The sequence below is a fragment of the Enhydra lutris genome, unplaced genomic scaffold, assembly GCF_002288905.1.
Source record: "Enhydra lutris kenyoni isolate GAN:26980312 unplaced genomic scaffold, ASM228890v2 scaffoldscaffold44, whole genome shotgun sequence".
In the NCBI taxonomy this organism is placed as follows: Eukaryota; Metazoa; Chordata; class Mammalia; order Carnivora; family Mustelidae; genus Enhydra; species Enhydra lutris.
This window is the reverse complement of record NW_019154128.1, coordinates 13,344,342-13,366,448: the sequence shown is the minus strand read 5'-3', so window position 1 is coordinate 13,366,448 and position 22,107 is coordinate 13,344,342. Positions and strand designations below refer to the sequence as shown.

Below are 22,107 nucleotides of genomic sequence, written 5' to 3'. Positions count from 1 at the left end.
AGGTTGCAGGAGCCCACCTATTACAGGACCTGGTCTGAGGTCACTCAAGTATTTTAAACAAACGGGGTGGGGCAGAGCACAAGGGTTAAGCAGAGATTATGGGAAGCATGATGAATGACATGAGTAGGAAAGATTGCTGTGGATATAGTATAAAAAGAAAATGGAAGGAGCTGATAAGAGTAGATGGGGGTGAAACCAGCTGGAAGACCCCTAGAGTCATCCAAACAAGAGAGATTAAAGCCTGGGAGAAGGTAAGAGGGTGGCAGATAAAAACAAAAGAGATTTGAGAGATATTTAAGGGGTACCACTGAAAGAACATGAAGCCAAGCAAGATATGTAAGGAACAGAAGAGAGACATCAAGCACTGCTAGGCTCCTGATGTGCACAAACAGACCTTTGTTAGGGCCATTTGCAAAGACACAGGGCTTGGGAGGGAAAAGGGAGATGAAAGTTCATGAGTTCAATTTGGGGCATTTTGAGTATCTCCTCCTATTTTTTATTTTAATTAAACAGTCTCTGTATGTTAAATGCCCTTTGCCCATTCCTGATTCCTAATAAGCTTCCATCTCTGACTAAACCCCACCTCCTGATTTATTGCTCACTCTCCCAGCCCCAGCAGCTACCTGGTAGGTGGTGCTCTGAAATGACAATATTAGAAAATCTGATTTACCCTAGAAGAGGAAGTATCTTGTTCATCACCCGGTTCATTTATTTGTTTTGGTTATTTTTTAAGAGTTAAAGACATTACTAAAATGGCAGAAGATATCACTAACCATAATAAATAGCTTCTTGACCCACCTATTAGTTTCTGTATCTTCCCAAAGAAATGATTTGGCAGGGAGAGGCACAATGAGCAAAAAATACAGGAATTCTAGCTTTTTTCATTTGCTGACCTGAATCAGTGTCCATTGGGATAAGGCCCTCTGGGGAGGAGCTCTGAATGACAGGAGACACCACAGCAGAAAGCCTGTAAGACATCAAAAGGAGCTTCTCTACCACAGGTCTCCATTCGCTCACCAACCGCAGGCTACTGCAACGAGGACAGTAAGGAAATTTACACTAAAAGCAAAATTCAAAATTTTCAAATGGAAATTACATAAAAGAATCTATTTCAAAATTGTGCAATCTATGAAATATTTAAGATATAAAAATATGTGTACATTTTTAAAATCTAATTTTTAATTATCTTTAAGTCAATATACTCCTTTCCCAGGACACATTCCAGTAAGGGTTTAAAGTTCAGAAACGCATGCTCAGGAGAGAGCTGTGGCTACACTTACTTTAGAGATAACCTCTGCAAAGCTCCAGTGATACAGTGAACTCGCCCATACAGTGGAAATGATGCTGCTGCCTGAAGGAGAGAATTTTCCGCCTGAGATACTTCTTCCTCAAGATTTTCCAACAAGCATTTGATGACTAGAAAAAGCAAACAAAAAAACCAAAGTAATGCCCGCTTAAAAACACATTTATAAATTTGTGAATAGCTTAAAAGTCTCCACAGAAAAATCCAGCTCAACTCAACTGTGTTAGAGGTTTTATATTAAAAAAGAAATTTTCAAAGTGATCCAGCCTGCTATGCATTTCCAGTCAAGAAAGCAGAACTGGGTCTTTCCCTAACTTCCTGGATCCGTTTTCAGCATTGACTCTGAATCATTCCTCCTAGACATCCTCTATCTAGGGAACCAGACCCCAGGCCCATGCACCATGGGCTACTTGAACAGTTGTTGTTTTGTGGTTTTTTTTAAACAATGCCTTTATTGAGGTATAATTCACATACCACACAATTTACACATTTCAAGTATGTAAGTCAGTGGTTTTTAGTATATTCACAGATATGTGCAATCATCACTACAGTGAATTTTAGAACATTTTAATCCCCCCCCCCAAAAAAACCCTTACCCATTATCAGTCACTCCCCTCCTTGCATCTCTCACCATCCCCAGCCCTAAGCAAAAACTTATCTATTTTCTGTGTCTATAGATTTGCCTATTCCGGACACACATAAACAGAATCATAAAATATGGGGCTTCTTCCACTTAGCAGTGTTTTCAAAGTTCATCCACACTGGATCATACAGAAGTATTTCATTCCTTTTTATGGCTGAAAAACAGTCCCTTGTATGAACACACCACATTTTATTTATCCATTTATCAGTTAATAGCTGTTCCTGTGTTTTGGCTATTAAGAATAATTCTGCTGTGAACATTCACATACAAGTCTTTGTTTGGGCATAGTTTTCATTTCTCTCAATGTACGTCCAGTATGGACTAAATGTTTACATCCTTCCCCAAATTCCTATTTGAAGCCCCAAGTCCCATATTTGAAAATGGAGTCTTTAGGAGGAAATTAGGTTTAGATGAGATTGTGAGAGTGGGACCCTTATGACGGGATTAGAGTCCTTCTAAGAAGGGGAAGAGAGACCAGAGCTGGCTTCCTCTCCTCCATGTGAGCACAGAGCAAGAAGGGTGCTGTCTGAAGCCAGGGAGAGGGTTCTCACCAGGAACTGAAATTACTCACACCTTAATCTTGAACTTCCCAGCCTCCAGAACCATGAGAGATAAATGTTTGTTGTTGAATCCACCCAGGCTAAGGTATCCTGTTACAGCAGCCTCAGTGTGGAACTGTAGGATCATATGGTAATGCCATGTTTAACTCTCTAAGGAACTGCCAGACTGTTTTCCAATGTAGCTGTACCATTTTATATTCCTGCCAGCAGTGGGTGAAGGCTCTGCTTTTATTTTGTTTATAGCCACCCTACTGGGTGTGAAGTGCTTCCTCATTGTAATTTGGATTTGCATTTCCCTACTGGCTAATGATGTGGAGCATCTTTTCATGTGATTATTTTTCACATTTATCTTTTATGGAGAAATGTCTATTCAGATTCTTTGTCCATTTTTAAATTTGGTTATATCGTTTTACTAGGGATTATTTTTCACATTTATCTTTTATGGAGAAATGTCTATTCAGATTCTTTGTCCATTTTTAAATTTGGTTATATCGTTTTACTAGGGAGTTGTAAAAATTCCTTATATATTCTAGATATAAGTCCTTTCTCAGATAAAGGAACCCCAAATATGCTTCCCATTCTACAGGTTGTCTTCTCACTTTCTTAAGGACATCCTTGACACATGTTTCAAATTTTCATTAAGTCCAATTTATCTATTTTTTCTTTGCTTGTGCTGTGGATGCCAGATCTAAGAAACCACTATCTAATCCTAAGATTACAAAGATTTACCTCGTGTTTTCTTCTAAGAGTTTTATTCTTTTTAGTTTTTGTATTTAGGTCTTTGATCCATTTTAAACTAATTTTTGCGTATGGTATAAAGAAGTAGGTTCAGCTTCATTCTTCTGCATGTAACTACTCAGTTATCCCAGCACAGACGGTATCTCCTCTAACCACTCTAGAGTTATACTTTAAATTTTAAAGCTGTGTATAACCAGTAAATTATTAACATTTAAAATACACAAAGAAGTTCTAAAAAATCAATAGGAGAAAGACAAACAGCCCTACAGAAAACTAAAGAACATGAACAGGAATTTCACAGAAGGGGAGAAGTGAACTGCTTATAAACATGTAAAAAGATGCTCAGTTGCATTAGCAACCAGAAAAATGCAAGATGAAACCACAAGATACCACTTTATATTCCATAAACCTCTAAAATCTGACAATAGCAAGTTATAGTGATGATGTAATATACAACTCTTCAAAATTTATTGGTGGTAATGTAATTTAAAAATCTATCTGCCATCACCTAGTTAAGTTGAAGATGCACATACTTTATAACAAGGCTATTCTACTTTTTTGTTTACCATAATATCTCAGACCTGTCCATTAGAAGAGATATATATGAGAATGTTCACATCAGCTTTATTTATTTAGAAAAAAGAAGTCCCTCAACAGGAGAATGCATTAATAAAATGCAGTAAATTTGTATAATACATATGGTACTATTTATATAAAATTCAAAATCATGTCAAAGTAAATAATATATTGCTTAATGATATATACATGGGTGGTAAAATTTTGGTAAAAACAAGATGAAAGACTGATATAAAACACAGAAGAGTTATTATGTGGCTGGGGAGGGAGCTAGGATAGAAGAGAAGCTTTAAAGGTATGGGTGCTATTATACTTCTTAATTGACTGTAATTACCTAGCTTGGGAATAAAACTTGTGACATTTTTATACAATTACTGTTTATAGCCTATATCTATATTTAAATATTTTTATATGCTTGAAATAGCTCATAGTTTTTTTAAATGACTTGAATTTGAAAGCCTGTACATGAACAGTTTGCCCCAAGTACAAACCTCTTCCTGTCATGTATTAAGGTCTCCTTTCGAGTCCAGCCCTGAAGCAACTAGAGTGGACAGGTGCTATCTTCCATGGAACTTGTCCCCTCCTTATCCCCATTTCCAACAGAACTACCCACGGCCTCCTAATTTTCTCCCATTATTAGTTCCCTTTCTCGGGGCATTTTTTACCATCTTGGAGACAACAGTTTTTAACACTCTTCCTACATCTGACCCCCCCCCTTTTTTTTTTTAAATAAAAATCCGTATCTGTCCTTATTTACAATGCAAGTCCAAATGAAGATTTATTAGCACAAAATTAAGCACATGAATCCCCAAGAAATATTTATTGGAAATCACTAGACCTAAACCAGTCAGCTAGGTTTTAGAACTGGCTATATGGGAAGAGAAAAAGGCAGGGGTCTGACACTCAGTTAAAACATAAACCTGATAGACAAAGGAACTCTGCTCTTTATAGAAAGAGCAAAGATGATCTGGCTATAGTCATAGTAAAATTTCTGCCCCCAAAAAAGTACATTTTTTATAAAGACGTCCTATTTAAATAAGAGCTCTATTAGTGTCCATTTGAATAATCTACAAATAAGTAGATTATTTAAACATGAATTTAAACATGAATCCTCTGTTTAGAAACAGTGTTATAGCTCAGTAAATTATTTATTTGCAAAAGAGAAATTCGCAGTATTCTTATATACTAGTAAACTCTTCAATTAAAAAAAAAAGAAAAAAAAAAGAACAACAAAAAAAAACAAAAAAAAAAAAACCAAAAAAAAAACCCAAAAACAAAACACAAAATAGGGGCTCCTAGGTGGCTCAGGTCATGATCTCAGGATCCTGGGATCAAGCTCCAAGTTGGGCTCCCTGCTTCTCCCTCTCTCTCTGCTATTCCCCCCTGTTTGTGTTCTCAATCTCTCTCTTCCTCATTCTCTCTCTCAAATAAATTTTAAAAACCTTTTAAAATTTTTTTAAAAATGTAAAAAACACAAAATAAATGTTTGCCACTAGCTATGCTAACTAAATGAATAGAGAGAAAGTAAGATACTGGTTTTGATAAGCAACAGCAAAAGGACATTTATTCAATACAAACCCATTAATGTGTTCCTCTCCACCACAATGGCAGACTTATCTCCAGCTCCACATGCAGCCTGCTGAGTTTTTAAGTAGGCAGACAGAGATGAGGGCAGGGCATCCTGCCAGATTAAGAAGTTCAGCAGGTAGGAAGCTGTCACACAGTCATATGGTTTAGTGCTTGAGCTGAGCTCCAATGCTGCTTGGAATAAGCCTTGCAGTTTCTCTGAATCCTGGAATAAAGAACACACTCAGTAACTGTCACTGAAACATTTCTTTAATTTGAAGGAATTTAAAATCAGAGCCTGCCACATAACTGAAATTTGATATAAATATTAATTCAATTCCCCTTTTCCCAGAATATAGGTTAGACTTTTTTTTATTGTAGTTATTACTGATTATTATTATTACTCAGCTCTAGTGATGAGGATCTTGAAAATAATGTGATTGGGAAATTGACACTGATAAAGCTTTTTTTTAGTACCTCTTTCTCCAGCAGAAGCATACTTTTTCTTGTAGAAATTCTGCGATGACTATAATCAGAAATCTTTTTATTTCCATATAGACCAGAGGGTTTTTTTTGTATGTTGAAGTCTGTTTTACCTGAGCAGCATACTCCTACACTCCCCTCAACCCCCTCCCCATTCAGCAAATTCAATGGAAAAAAAATAGAAATTCACACAAAAGTACAAATCCACAGGGCTATTCCTGGCAAAGATCCATATATATATATATATATATGTAGAAAATAAAGGGATCATATCAGCCTCAGAAATTCTCCATCAGAGCTCCCACACCTATATGTCATAGAAACATCCACTCACACACATGTCCTAAAGAAGAGACTAAAGGACAGTTCACTGTAATCTGTATGGAAAGGCACTGGGCTGAGGTCAAGAGACAGCATATTACATGTTCACTACACTGGGTTTCAGGGTTTCACTGCTCAATAATATTAATTCTACTAGGATTACTCCATAATTGTCTAATGCAAGGGAAAAAAATCATTACAAGATTAACTTTCATTTATTTATTTTTTTTATTTTTATTTTTCTTTTACAAGATTAACTTTTAATTTGGCTATAGGTACACCAATATTTACTTTAATTGGAAATCTATTAATTTACAATAGATATCAAACATATTGATTCAAATACCTGTTTCTTTCAGTTTAAATTCTTTATCATTTGATATGTTTAATTTTCTGTGACCTAAAAAACTTAAAGAGAGTGGCCAAAAGTTCAAATCAAAATAAATAATAAAAAGAACCAATTAAGCATCTAAGCCCTTATTTTTTGATAACAAACAGTTAGGTCCCTGAATTGCTTAACTGACAAGTAAGAAACACAATAAATAGCCTTTGGAGTCTAAAGTATCTTTGTTCCAGGGCGCCTGGGTGGCTCAGTCGATTATGCATCTTGCCTTGAGTTCAGGTCATGATCCCAGGATCCTAGGATCCCAGGGTCCACTGACTCCCCAGTCAGTGGGGAGTCAGCTTCTCCCTCTCCCTCTGCTGTTCCCACTGCTTGTGCTGTCTCACTTGCGCGCGCATACGCGCACTCTCTCTCTCTCTCAAATAAATAAATAAAATCTTAAAATAAATAGGGGCACCTAGGTGGCTCAGTGGGTTAAAGCCTCTGCCTTCAGCTCAGGTCATGATCCCAGGGTCCTGGAATCAAGCCCCGCATCGGGCTCTCTGCTCAGCAGGGAGCTTGCTTCCTCCTCTCTCTCTGCCTGCCTCTCTGCCTACTTATGATCTCTGTCTGTCAAATAAATAAATAAAATCTTTCAAAAAAAAAATCTTAAAATAAATAAATAAAATATCTTTGTTCTATCATCTAAGGTCAGTAAAAATATAATATAAAGACCTTGGATATGTAGTTCTACAAGAAAAAAGGGCAACAGACAATGTGAGTAATAAAGTCATATACTACAAAAATATGCCATCAAAAATATATATACATAGGTCCTTAGAGAAATTAGTTTGGATTCAAAAACATTTTAAAGTTATTTCAAAGGACCAACCAAGTCTTTCATATAGGTGCTATATATATACCCCCCCCAACTTGAGATAGTTTCAAAATATTTGCCAGGAATGAGTCATAGGTATATATGTATGATATACAAATGACATATATATATCATACATAATAAAAGCCTTCAGTGTGATGAATGGTAAGGGACAAGGAGAATGAGCAGGTGGAAGAGAAGAAAGGAAGAGAAAGCACCTCCTTTAAAAACTCCATTTGGTACAAAAGCTAGAAGCCCAAGCATCAAAAGAAGCTTCTGCTTACCAAGGCACCTGAAAGATCACAAAGATAAACGGACACTGGAGAACCACTCCTAATACAGACCCAAGTTAGAAAAGATGCTCTAGGATCTTGCAATGCCATCTGGAAGCCAATGAAACAGATTCCTTGTGATCTCTGACATGTGCTCCTACAGAATCCCACTGCATCTCAGGGCGCCTGTGTGGCTCAGTGGGTTAAACATCTGCCTTCGGCTCAGGTCATGACCGCAGGGTCCTAGGATTAAGCCCCACACTGTGCTCCTTGCTCAGTGGGAACATCCTTCTCCCTCTCCCTCTATCCCTCCCCCTGCTCTTGTGCTCTTTCTCTGATAAATAAATAAAATCTTAAAAGAAGAAGAAGAAGAAGAAGAAGAAGAATCCCACTGTATCTACAAGCTGTCCTGCCCTAGCTAGAGCCTAACAGCCAGAGAACAGACTCAGCAACAGCCCTGGTAGACGCCTTTGGCCTCTATAAGCTCTAACAGAAAGCCAGAGCAAAGCCCTAGAGCCAATAAACCCACAGATGCTGGTGATCTCACAGCCCCAGAACACACCTCAAGGGCACAGCCAAGCACCTTGGCTGGAGGGTCCCCTGCAGACCCATCCCCATGCTGTGCCCTCACTCTCGAGCCCCCCCTTTTCTTCCCACCCCACGTTTGGCAGTGCCTGCTGTCAGGAAGAGAATGGGGGCTAGGGATGGGGTAAAAGGCAGGGGTCGAAAACTGCTGTTAACCTCAAGTACCCTGAGTTTCAGTCTCAGTTTAGCTATTGCTTGTTGAAAGATCAGAAACACATTCTCTGCCTCACTTATACTCAGCTTCCCAGTCAACTTAGCAAGGATGTTATCTCAAAAAACGCAAGTTACTGTAAGTGATGTGTTTTGACAGAATATTAACATGTCCACAGTAAAACGGGAACTGGGGAGACCACAGTTAACTGAAATCTACCAATACTCCTGTGAGCAAGAAAACCTACCACTTCTTACACGTCCTTTTTTTTACCAAAACAATAAAAGAAGCAAAGCTCAAGGATTTGTAGTTCATTTTCTCTCATGGTATTTCCTTTCTTCACACCATCCATCCCTACCTCCTCCAACCTCTCACCCTGCAACACTAGGAGTATTAATGATAAGTGAAAGATCAGAAGATGTGAGAAGGTAGACGCAAAAAGCCTGCATAATCCACAGATTGCTTTATTTGCTGCTAAAATAAAGTCTTCATGCGTACACCACATTCACATTCACACAGGAAGGTCCAAATACCTGAAACTGTACAACTGTTTTTGGTAACTTCATCAGAAGATCAAATGCTAAAATCTTGACTTCTTCAAAAGTGCTGGTAAAACATTCCATTAGTGTGTGGAAGCGACTAATATCAATATCATGGCTCAGCTGATACACTGTTTGGACTTGACCTAAAAATAGAAAAAGATTTAAAAGTGAATAATAAGAGGGGGCGCCTAGCTGGCTCACTTGGTAGAGCATGTGACTCTTGATCTGAGACTCGTGAGTTTAAGACCCACGTTGGGCATGGAGCCTACTTAAATAATTTTTTTTTTAAGTTAATAAAAGAAAAAGGAGGGGCGCCTGGGTGGCTCAGTGGGTTAAAGCCTCTGCCTTCGGCTCAGGTCATGATCCCAGGGTCCTGGGATCGAGCCCCACATCGGGCTCTCTGCTCAGCAGGGAGCCTGCTTCCTCCTTTCTCTCTTTCTGCCTGCCTCTCTGCCTACTTGTGATCTCTGTCTGTCAAATAAATAAATAAAATCTTTAAAAAAAAAAAAAAAAGAAAGAAAAAGGAAATCAACATGTTAAAGTTATCTGACCAAATTTATAGAAAATTGGTGCAAATATTCATATCCACAGTTTGCCCATAACAGCACAAAAGAATAATTTTTCCTTACTTCCTAAAATGATAAAATATTAAAGTTCTCCAAATAAAAAGCACTTCTTAAAATTTTGTTTAAAACCACTTCATTCTAGGAGCACCTGGGTGGCTCAGTTGGTTAAGCCTCTGTCTTCGGCTTAGGCCTCCTGGGATCAAGTTCCTCATCAGGCTCCCTGAGGCTTCTCCCTCTGCCTCTGCCTCTCTCTCTCTCTCTCTGTCTCTCATGAATAAATGAAATTTTAAAATCTTTAAAAATATATAAATAAACAAAACCACTTCATTCTTTTTCAAAAGGTTATACTGTATATAAAAGATTCCTAAGTTAGTTTTTAAACAAATAAAAAAAATAAATTTAGGAATGACTTCTAAAAAATCTTTGTAAAATGTCTTAACCTAGAATCCAAAGTCCTACCATGTCTTAGTTAAACCAACATAGAATAATTGATATGATGATGTATCCTAATAGAATTGCTAGGCATCAAAGATAGTGAAGGAGTCTTCTGGCTATTCAGGCACAAAAGCTCAATTTATCTCCAAAATGGGACAACATTAACTCTTCACCTTAGCAACTTGTAGTGCTAGAAGACTGTGGAGCAACAATCTCAGAGAAAGGTGTGGTGAAAAATTATACATCAATATCCTACTCCAGGGGCGTCTAAGTGGCTCAGTTGGTTAAGCATCCAAGTCCTGATTTTGGCTCAGGTCATGATCTCAATGTCCTGAGATTCAGTACTGCACTGGGCTCCACACTCAGGGTGGAGTCTGCTTGAGGATTCACTCTCTCCGTCTGCCCCTCCCCTATGCTCTCTCTGTCTCTCTTGAATAATAATTAAATAAATCTTAAAAAAAAAAATCCTACTCCAGCATCAAGAACAATGTCAAAGGAAGCATTTTTGAATGTTTAAGAAATTAAGAACTATATTTCCCCAATAACTCTTCTCAAAACAAAGGTGAACTGCAGCCAACCAAGAAATGAACAGAAAAACTATCACAAAAAAATTATGGTAGTCACCAAATCCACTTAACTCTGAGATTAAGACTAAACAATTGTGGCAATAACAGGTTTCACAGAATGCGAAGAACATTAACAAGATTTAACATAATACCCACTCTGATAACACCTGAAAACATGAAGATGTTCAATATGATGTGCATTTCTTTTTTATTTATTTTTTTTAAAAGATTTTATTTATTTATTTGACAGAGAGCGATCACAAGTAGGAAGAGAGGCAGGCAGTGGGGGGAGGGAAGCAGGCTCTCTGCTGAGTGGAGAACCCGATGCAGGGCTCGATCCCAGGACCCATGACCCAAGCCCAAGGCAGAGGCTTAACCCACTGAGCCACCCAGGCGCCCCCACATTTCTTTTTTAATCTTAATTCACAAGTTAGTGCAAACCTGTGAAATTCCTAAAGCAAGTGAATGGAGTTTTTGTCATTTCATTCATGCCTCTGCTTAAATTTGCTTCTTTTCCAACTCAGATGCTTTTAATTCCTTTTTCTTGCCTTACTGCTCTGGCTGAAGTTTTCAGGACAATGGTGACACCAGTGGGCAAATGAGCAACTGTGCCTTGTTCCTGATCACAAAGGAAAGACTTTCTTTCGGTCTTTTACCATTGAGTTTGGTGTCAAGTGTGGGTTTTTCATGAATGTCCTTTAACCTACTGAGGAAGCTCCTTTCTCTTCCTAGCTTCTTGAGTGTATATTTATCATATCAGGATGCTGAATTTTGTCAACAGTTTTTCTGTATCAGTTGAGATTATCATGAGGTTTTTCCCCCATCATTTTAATGTGGTATATTACATCGACTATTTTTTTCTTACATTGAACCACCCCTGCATTCCTGGGATAAATCCACTTTGGTTAGTCATGGGTATAATACTTTTAATAGGGTGTTGGGTTTGGTTTGCTAGTATTCTCTTGAGAATTTTTGCATTTATGCTCATAAGGGATACTGGCTTATAGTTTTCTTGTGGTGTCTCTGTCTGGCTTTGGTACTAGGGTGATGCTGGCTTCACAGAATGAGTTTGGAAATGTTCCCTCCTGTCCAATTTTTTAGAAGAGTTTGAGAAGAACTGACATTAATTCTTTAAATGTTCGGTAGAATTCACCAGTAAAGCCACTCCCTCTGGACTTTCCTTTACTGAGAGGCTTTTAATTACTGACCTGACCTCTTATTTGCTACGGATAACAAATTTTCTATTTGTTAAGTCAGCAATTTGTCTGTTTCTAGGAATCTGTCCATTTCATCTAAGCTACCTAATTTATTGAAAATGTAATTGTTCATAATACTGTCTTACAATCCTTTTTATTTCTGTAAGGTCAGTACAAATGTCCCTGCTTATATTTCTGATCTTTGTTATTTGCACCTTCTTTTGTTTTATTCTTAGTATAGCTAAAATTTTGTCAATTTTGTTGACCTTTTAAAAAAACAAACGTTTGTTTTTGTTGATTCTCTATAATGTTTTCGTATTCCCCATGTTGTTTGTCTTTGTTCTAATCTTCATTTCCTTCCTTCTACTAAATTTGGGTTAGGTTTGCTCTTCTCTTTCTCATTCCTTGAGGTGTAAAGTTAGCTTATTGATTTGAGATCTTTTTTAGTTTTTAGGTATTTACAGCTCTAAATCTCCCTAACAGCACTGCTTTTGCTTCATCCCATAAGTTCTGGTAAATTATGCTCTTTTTTCCTTCCTCTCAAAGTATTTTCTAATTTCCCTTGTGATTTCTTCTTTGATCCACCGGCTGTTTAGGAGCTCTGCTCAAATCTGAAACCTTCTCTGACACCATTGTATAAAACAGCTCCCCACCCCCCTAGACTCTCTATATTCCCCCAACTTTCCTTCCTGAAATATTTTTTCATAATACTTATCTCCATCTGATATTCTATGTGTTACTTGTTATTCTATTGTCGTCTCCCTTCACTAAAATATCTAAGCTCAAGAATAGGAAGCATTTTGTTTTGTACACTGCATATCCTTAGCTGTTTGACATATATAGTAAGCATTAAATAAATATTTGCTGGGCAAACCCTTTTAATATAATTGTGAAATCCAATTTTTCACCACGAATACTGTGACATTTATTCTAAGTGAAAAAGGTACATGTGGCTTATTCTTCTTGAACTAGGAAATACTTAAGGAAAGGCAGAAACCATTTTGACTAATCCCAAATCACAGTTCTTCAAAAAAATAATATAAAAACCCACATTCAGGGGCACCTGGGTGGCTCAGTGGGTTAAGCCTCTGCCTTCGGCTCAGGTCATGATCTCAGGGTCCTGGGATCGAGCCCGGCATGGGGCTCTCTGCTCAGCGGGGAGCCTGCTTCCCCTCTCTCTCTGCCTGCCTCTCTGCCTACTTGTGATCTCTCTCTCTCTCTCTCTCTCTCTCTCTCTGTCAAATAAATAAATAAAATATTAAAAAAAAAAACCCACATTCAAGTTCTTGAAGTAAAGGTAAAGAATGAATTTGTGTTTTCCACCCTTTAATTCATGGTTGTGTCTCTTTAGCCCCTTTAAAGTTCATAGCTAAAGGGGCACCTGGGTGGCTCAGTTGCTTAAGCGTCCAGACTCTTGATTTCAGCTCAGGTCATGGATCTCAGGGTCATGAGATCCAGGCCTGCATCAGGCTCTGCTCTGGGCCTGGAAGCTGCTTAAGATTCTCCCTCTCTCTCTCTCTTCCTCTCTGCTTCTACACTTCCCACCCCCTCTCCCTCTCTAGAAAGAAAGAAAGGAGGAAAGAAAGAAAGAAAGAAGAAAGATAGTTAGTTAATGGGTAAAGTATGGCTTGCTCCATTTGCATTACCTTCCAGTTGTTTAATTAACATAATTACTGTGATATCAGTCACTGCCCAATTATATGTGACTCATTCATTAGGAAGATGACTCAGGTTATTCACTTTTTAAAGTACACTTAAATATATTAAACACTCTCTCAATTAAAAAATTACCAGTGCAATTCAGGCTAGTGTTCTTTCTCAACACCTAGGTGCAACCATAACTATATTAAACATACAGAAAAATTTTTGTTAAATGGGTAATCAAATCACTGTCAAGAAAAACCTTATTTTCTAAATTCAGTTGCAGTACCACTGAAATTCCCTTAACTGATGGATACCACTGTATTCATTTTCTGTGCATGTTGTAACACATTACCATAAACCTGGTGGCTCAAAACCACAGACATATATTTTTTCACGGTACTGGAAGCCATTTTGTTTAACGTCCAATTAGTCTGATAGAAGGTGCTGGTGGGGCCATGCGTAGTCTAGAGGCTCTAAGGGAAAACTCATGCCTTGCTTTGTTCCTCTTCTGGAGGCTGCCAGCATTCTATGGCTTGAAGCCATATCACTCCAATCTCCACATCACTATCATAGTGACTCCTCCTATTCTGTGTGTTATATCTCCCTCTGTTCCTCTAACAACAGCTGTGGTGGCATTTAGGCCCATCCAGATAATCCAGAATTATCTCATTTTAAGATACTTAATTTATCATATCTACAAAGGCCCCCTTTCTACGTAAGGTTCACATTCACAGGTTCTAAAGATTTAATGATATCCTTTGTGGGTTGCTTTTCAGCCTACCACTTATTATCCTAATCAGGTGATCAAATTTATCATCATGAGTAACAGGACAAACCAAACTCATGTACCTCCTGATACGATGCCCTGGGAAGAACACCACATTACCTGTGCAATATTCTTACCCAAAATGCGCAACCTAAGTCAATCATGAGGAAACAATAAGGCAAACCCAAATGCAGACACATTCTCCCAAAATGTTAATGTTGCAAAATAAAAAACTTTCCAGATTGAAGGAGGCTAAAGAGGCATAACAACAAAATGCACTGTGTAATCTTGGATCGTTTCCCAGATCACAGCAAAAACTTCCCTTTTCTAAAAAAAGCCACTTAATGGGATAACTGGCAAATTTTGTTATAGATTATATATTAGATAACAGCATCATGTCAACATTAAATATCCTGAATTTGATCATTGTGTCATGGTTAGAAAATAAATGAGATGGAGATAAACCAAATACAGCAAAATATTAACAACTGATGAATCGAGGGAGCGGGTACACGGCTGTTCATGAACTATTCCTGAAACTTTGCTGTGGTGGTTTGAATCTTTTCATAATAAAAACTTGAAAAAAAAATGGTGTCCTTCAAATGAAGCAAGGCTGTATTAGCAGCAAAATCCGTCCTCCTCCCTGCCAAAAAATTATACTTTGTTGACAAATTTAAACTAAAAATAATAATACTAAATACGACTACTATTACTACTGCTACTAATAAAAATAATAAGGCAACTATAGTATAAAGCTCCCTGGTCCTCTGGCCATTCTCTCCAATAGAACAGCTGAGCAGGATATTTTTCTATTTGACCACAGTCAAGGAAGACTGAGCACAAACAAGAAATCCACATCAAAACATACACACTCACGTACAGAGATAAAAAGAAGCATTGATTGTCAAAAAGGAAAAAAACTGACTCAGAAGGAAGCTAAATGTTCATCCTCTTGAGTGCCCCACAGGAGAAATAAAGGCTATCACTAAACCAGAATGCCTGGAAATGACATCCTCATGTTGCGTTTCTGAAGCCAGATCAAGACTTAATGAAACTGACAGCGTATAAGGGAAACCACATTTTAACCACAAAGACTCACTGAGGAATGCTATACACAAAGAAACTATTATTTTGTTCTAATTTTTAAAACTTAAAGAACAGATTGTACACTATCTTCAAATAGCAACACATGAATTGGAGGTTGAGAGAAGCAACTCTTCTCATAATAAGCGTAATCCATGAAAACTGGAGTTTTGGGTTGGGAAATAAAGACCACTGAAAACAACTTCTCAGCCTTACGTCCTTTACTGGCAAATTTAATTATGTCCAAGTAAGAATTACAGACTAAGCGTAAAAACCTCCCCTAAGAACCTAAACATAAGACAAAAAAAAAACTAAAACTTAAAATAAAACAAAATGTTGATAAAGTGTGTTTTGCAAGAAAAAATACTTTCCCGAAACATTATTGAAAGCTTACCTTCTGGGACAGGAAAAACTTCAGCTATTGAGCCTAAAATGGTTAAAGCTGAAAATCTAGTTGGGTAGGAAGACCCAGGAAACAGTGCTTCGAAAAGACGGTTGCAAATGGATGACATGAAATTCTAAAAGAAAAAAAAAAATACAGTAAGTATAATCTTTAATTCATAATAGGTTATTTTCAAAGAAACACCTTCAAGAGTGGGGTTCTTCTTTAATTAACAGGGAAAAGATTTTTAGTAACAATGCTAGTTATTTACTGCGCTGACAATTCAGATTGGTACCCTTGACCACAAGCTATATCATGACTTCAACAAACCCTACTTTGGTAGGTTCAACAAGAAGTATAATTTCTATTGTAGTCCACACAAGAAAATCCAATACCCAGCACCCATTTTTGGTGAAAGCAAGTTCTGGGCTAAAGCTATACAAATATTGGTTTTCTTCACAAGAGATGTTCAGGCATCAAAGTTATGTATATTTTTTTAAAGTTTTTAAATAACCAAAAAAAAAAAAAAATCCAAAACAGACTACTTGATAAATATGGTAAGTACAATACTTGATAAATGTGGCTATAATGACACAATTCATAAATAGATCCAACTATCCCATTGTCTTCTATACTCCCCTTTGAGACACTTGCTCTGCCATTCTGTTTACATACGTGATAAAAAAATGGAAATTTTCAGTAAAATACAATTTTTAAAAAATGGGAAATAGTTCATCCAAGATAAAGACTTCTTTCTCTGGTTAAAATAATAATTATTATTACTGTCTCTGTATAAGATGGAATAGAAAACCATAGAACTTAAAAGGAAGGGGTCCCTGGGTGGCTCAGTGGGTTAAAGCCTCTGCCTTCAGCTCAGGTCATGATCCCAGACTGCTGGGATCAAGCCCTACATCGGGCTCCCTGTTTGGCAGGGAGCCTGCTTCCCCCTCTCTTTCTGCCTGCCTCTCTGCCTACTGTGATCTCTGTCTGTCCAAAAAAAAAAAAAAAAAAAATCTTAAAAAAAAAAAAACAACTTAAAAGGAAAAGCCGTGATTCTCAAGCATCTCACATATACCACTATACCCTAACAATGTATATTTGTAACTGAGCAGCACATAAGCAGTTCTAGTCCCAACTGATTCCAGAAAAGATCTCAGCATCCATTTCTTTGGTCAATGATGTACAATCTGGGGATTTATCCTATAGGCACTTGCAAGACCTAAGTAAGAGTTCGCTAGTTTTTAAAATCTACTGGGTTTCAAGGGAACAAAGTAGTGATTGAAAATATCCTGGGGGGAAAAAAAAAGAAAAGAAAATATCCTGGAGCGCCTGGGTGGCTCAGTGGGTTAAGCCTCTGCCTTCGGCTCAGGTCATGATCCTAGGGTCCTGGGATAGAGCCCCGCATCAGGCTCTCTGCTCAGCAGGGAGCCTGCTTCCCCTTCTCTCTCTGCCTGCCTCTCTGCCTACTTGTGATCTCTCTCTCTGCGTCAAATAAATAACTAAAATCTTAAAAAAGAAAGAAAGAAAAAATGGAGCTCATTTTAATTATAAATGAGTAGTACAGTATTCATGTTAAAGGGTAACAAGTTCATCCAAATAAAAATGGAGTTCATTTTAATTATAAATGAGTAGTACAGTATTCATGTTAAAGGGTAGCAAGTTCATCGTATAGGAATGATCTTAACTGTAGTACCATTTATATTTTTAGAAATAGATTCTTTCCTTCAACCACACTATAACCATAGTGGAGGCATGACCACAGTTTATATATTCATATCCCTAGTTCTAAGCATGTTGTCCTAAACATATAGGACAGGCTTGATATATGCTCTTGCCACTTTTAACAGCCTCCAAATACCTTAGCCTAGCACTCAAAAATCTCTTTAGGTTATGCAGGCATCTTCCCTACTTGCCTTTAAGGTTTCTTGCCATGTTACATAGCTAAAGCTATTGAAAAGCGACATTAAAATTGTTAAAAGTGGGGCGCCTAGGTGGCTCAGTGGGTTAGGCCGCTGCCTTCAGCTCGGGTCATGATCTCGGGGTCCTGGGATCGAGCCCCGCATCGGGCTCTCTGCTCTCTAGGGGAGCCTGCTTCCTCCTCTCTCTCTGCCTGCCTCTCTGCCTGCTTGTGGTCTCTCTGTCAAATAAATAAATAAAATCTTTAAAAAAAAAATTGTTAAAAGTGATAGATTTCAAATTGAAAATACCCATACAATGCTAAATTCTGCTACACTATCAGACACAAGAGATGAAACAATTAGGTTACTAGAGAGGGAAACCAACTGCAGCCATGAAATTGGTTTGTACTTCCAGCTTTGTCACTTGTTAGCTATGTAACTACAAAATGAAATTCCTGAACCTCCACAGCAGCTCCCTCATAGATAAAAATAAAAACAGTTTACTTGTATTCCTAAGGAAACAAAGAAACTTTATTTATTTGTACATACACACATGTGTTAGTTAAGGTCTGTTTTGATTATTAGAGCAAACAACAAAAAACATCCTATAACCAGCCCCACCTTCATTTTCGGATTTTCAAACTCATCTCCTGTTACGTCTCTTTTGTTGCTCCAAGCATCTTACATGTCATTCATTCCCAAGAGTGTATTCACCATTCCCCAAATTCTCCCTGTACTTTCTTACCTCCAAGCTTTCAATTAAGCAGGTGCTAGGGGAAAACTATTCAGATTTTTAGAAGCGAGAGCAAATGTGCATGGGGGTCTGGTTCTAGCACTTAGTAGCTGAGGGACCTTGGACAGGTTATTCAACTTCTCCAAGGTTCCGTTTTTCATTTTCTTTTTAATTAAGCTCTACGCCCAATCTGGGGCTCGAACTCATAACCCAGAGATAAAGAGTTGCACACTCCATTGACTGAGCCAGCCAGGCACCCTAGTTTTCACATTTGTTAATGGAGGATAATAATGCCTATCTCACAGCTTTGTTATTAAATGAGAATGTGGGTACAAAGCATTTTGTAAATTTAAAAGTTTTTAAGTTCATAATATTAGTTATTTAGGCATGAAATAATCTCCTTCCCTAGACTAGAAGACATCTTTTCCAACTAACAGCCTCCTCTTCTCCCCCCGTACTTAATTTATTGATTGGCAAAGCCTACCATACACCATGCGTGACACCCACTATTATAAAGATGATGATGAGTAATTTAGGGCCAAAGTCACAATCTCCGAAAGCCACAGATGACTATAATTGGGAGGAAATATCAGAACCATGAGAATGACTCAGATTAAGACGCTAAAGGGCTAAGTTTCCAAAAACACATATATTTACAAGGTCAAACTATGAAACCATGCATATGTGAAAATTCAGAATGTCAATCCACAACTGTATAGGTTTTGCATTTTAAGTACTTAACTCGGTTTTCACAAATGTCACTTTACCCCTTGAAAAAAGAAGCAAAATGGGGCGCCTGGGTGGCTCAGTGGGTTAAAGCCTCTGCCTTCAGCTCGGGTCATGATCTCAGGGTCCTGGGATCGAGCCCCGCATCGGGCTCTCTGCTCAGCAGGGAGCCTGCTTCCCCCTCTCTCTCTGCCTGCCTCTCTGCCTACTTGTGATCTCTCTCCGTCAGATAAATAAATAAAATCTTTAAAAAAAAAAAAAAGAAAAAAGAAAAAAGAAGCAAAAGAGCTGTGTTTTCTTAGAACATCTAGCAATGATAAAAAAGGCTGAAAATAACCTGTCCACACACAAAGCAAGTGCTCAGAATACACTCTAGTCACTTTTAATGACTCCCAGCAAGGCTTTTTAGGGTGATTTAGAATTTACAAAGAGCTTTCTTATTTAATCCTCAAAACCAGCCTTTTCAGAGAGGTTACTCAGCCCACTTACAGTCAAACAGACTCATCAAGTAAGCCAACTAATCAGCGGCAGAAATGGGACTAAACTCATGTCCTTCAAGTTTAAGTTGTCACTGTCCCATCTTCACTCTTGGGATTTTACAAAGATGAAGCTGACGTCAGCCTTGGTACAGGAATATTCTTCTTTAGATGATTTTTTACCTTTCAAATATAAAATGGAAAGCTAAGGGCCATCCATACTAATCCTCAGAGTAGGTATTGAGTGTATCATGGCTCCAATGTATCATTAATTTAGTATAATTGTTTCCCTATATGCAATACAATCGATGAGCTCTGTCCTCTATCTAGGTCTTAGAAGACAGGAGGGTTTCTGCTTCTAAGAGGCTAGATCTGAAGTAAGAAACCAGTAATAAACTCATTCTGTTCTGATGGACAGACACATAAGGTTGTCAAGCTGAGCCCTGGCCCAGACTAGAGCTGCTATATCTGGGGTTCCATCCATCTCATTAACACAGGGCCCCAAAACCTAGCCCTACCCTTCATGCTCCCTCCCAAATGGGATGGAACACCGACCAGGAGGCACCAATATCAAGCCACTGTAAGTCATATTAGTCTAAAGGGGAAGCAAGCCCAGATACAGCAATCTTCTACCCTGGAGAAGTGGAGGGTGGAGGAGTTCAGGGCCAGCAATTAGCTTTTTGTTAAAGTACCAAATTCACATGGCCCACATTAAGCTGTAAAGGATTGAGGTTAACCCATTACTGTTACTCTGTAACAGGCCTCAAATCCAGCACGGGTTCCACGACTCAGGGTACCTCAAGAGAAGTACCAAAGCACCAGAAGGAATATGTAAAACCAGCTTGAAGGAAAGAAACACAGAAACATCATTCACCATGAGACTTCCATGTACTTCCTTTTAATGTTTATTCATAATTATTCTATGTTTCTTAAATACCCATATGTCTAGAAATAGATCACCTACCTTATATTGCTGTAAAGAAACAGAAGGGGGCTGTGTGGTTAACTCATTCTCTGGCTCATGTCTGGATCTACTTTGCTCCAGTTTATAAAGCACCTGAGAACTTTCCTGTATCCTACAGAACAACTTTTAAGAAAAAGAAAAATGAAGCATATATAAGCCACATTAATCTTAAATATCAGTTAAAAAAAAGGCAAAGGACAAATTTTCTAAATTCTTTAGGCTAAAACTTCAAGAGAGGAGAGTACTGGTTTCTAACTCTTAATTAAATTCATAGAGTTTCCCTCTGACAGAAAATTAACATATATTTTTAAAACCAAAAACAAAATACTACTGCAAACCAGAATACACAGTCATTAAATCCCCCATAGTTTTATTTCCTTTAGGTTGGCATGAAACTAAAGATATACTCACTTCTGTACTCTCCCAATTGTTCATCCCATAAATGAGGCATGTGATTAAGTTGAGTTGAATTAGTCAACAATGACCATTTCATGAGGCCCTTAATATGATAAAATTACAAGGGCATCTTTCCTCCTTTCACCAAGGTTTTCCTAAAATACCTTTCATCCTGAAACATCCATCACATTTTTTTTCTTTCCAAAAAAAAGAGCTCAAGTTGACTTATTCTGCACCAAAATTAAAGACTTTCCACCCTGGATTTGAATCTCAAACGTAAACTCTGTGGAAGCACAGAATGGTCCACAGATGGGCCATGAAGGGATGTTCACAGGCAGTCCGATCACATGACCATTATTCCTGCACTCTCCCAAAATCTGAGCTCTTTTCAAACATGATTTGCAGAGCAGGGTTCACCATTTTCCTGTACTCTCTCATGAGAAACTCTACCTTTTTAAGAAGAGAACAAATCTGCTGCCGCACTCCTGGAGACTGATTGTTAAGATTGTATGTGATAAAGAATTCAATCCACTGCATTTCTTCCGTGGACACCATTTCCGTGCTTCGATTACTTTCACAAAGCAAGCCTAATGTATCTATCCGTACCTAAAACACATGAGAAGCAATAAAATGTTAATTTTTCAGTGAAATAAGCAAATTGTAGACTACCTGACGTTTATTTACATAAACTACCAAAGTGGGGGGGACCAATAAACCTCAGTTTACCCATGTATACTCCAGAAAGGTTCCCTCATCCCAAAGATCCTGGGGCTGTAACTCATATAAAATTATTTTATTAAATGTGTCAATTGGTATTTGTAAGTCAACAATCTTAAAGATTCTTATTCCATGGTAATGTTCAACTTCATTTTTTTTTTCTCTGCTTTACCCCAGGACCTTATCACCTCACTCTTGGGTTACCGTCAGGCACATCTAACAAGGCTTCTGGTTTCTTTTTGCTCTCTCACTGGAAATTCATCTCTGTTGCCATTAATTCTACTTCCTTGCTAAAGGCAGAATGGCTCTGGTTCCCAGTTACCAACTGAATGAAATCTGAAGTCTTCAACCTCGCATTGGAGGCCTCCAAAAAATGGACCAAACCCTCTATTCCTGCCAAACATCCTGAATCATCCTCCAGAACTTGTTTTGGGTTCTTCCATTTCAGTACTTATTATGTGGGGGTTTTTTAAATCATTTTATTTACTTTTTCTTTATCATAGTAAGTGTACTCTTTAATTCCCACCCCCTATTTCCTCCATCCCCCCAACCACCTCCCCTCTGGTAACTGTTTGTTCTCTATAGTTAAGGGTCTGTTTATGTCTTTCTTTTTTCCTTTG

General features: G+C 37.9%; 1 protein-coding gene across 4 annotated transcripts in view; it reads right to left on the bottom strand.

The window, feature by feature from the left end:
* Positions 1-22,107, bottom strand: part of LOC111155863 (THADA, armadillo repeat containing) — a 328,485-nt gene that overhangs the window by 283,458 nt on the left and 22,920 nt on the right. For 2 of the 4 annotated variants that reach the window (XM_022516299.1, XM_022516297.1), the window contains 7 exons: positions 21,221-21,376; positions 20,375-20,497; positions 15,590-15,713; positions 8,931-9,082; positions 5,399-5,612; positions 1,281-1,416; positions 894-1,030 (listed from right to left, as the gene is read on the bottom strand). In XM_022516299.1, the coding sequence (XP_022372007.1) occupies positions 894-1,030; positions 1,281-1,416; positions 5,399-5,612; positions 8,931-9,082; positions 15,590-15,713; positions 20,375-20,497; positions 21,221-21,376 (1,042 nt within the window). The remainder of the gene's footprint in view (positions 1-893; positions 1,031-1,280; positions 1,417-5,398; positions 5,613-8,930; positions 9,083-15,589; positions 15,714-20,374; positions 20,498-21,220; positions 21,377-22,107) is intronic. The other 2 variants (XM_022516298.1, XM_022516300.1) reach the window with 1 other exon arrangement.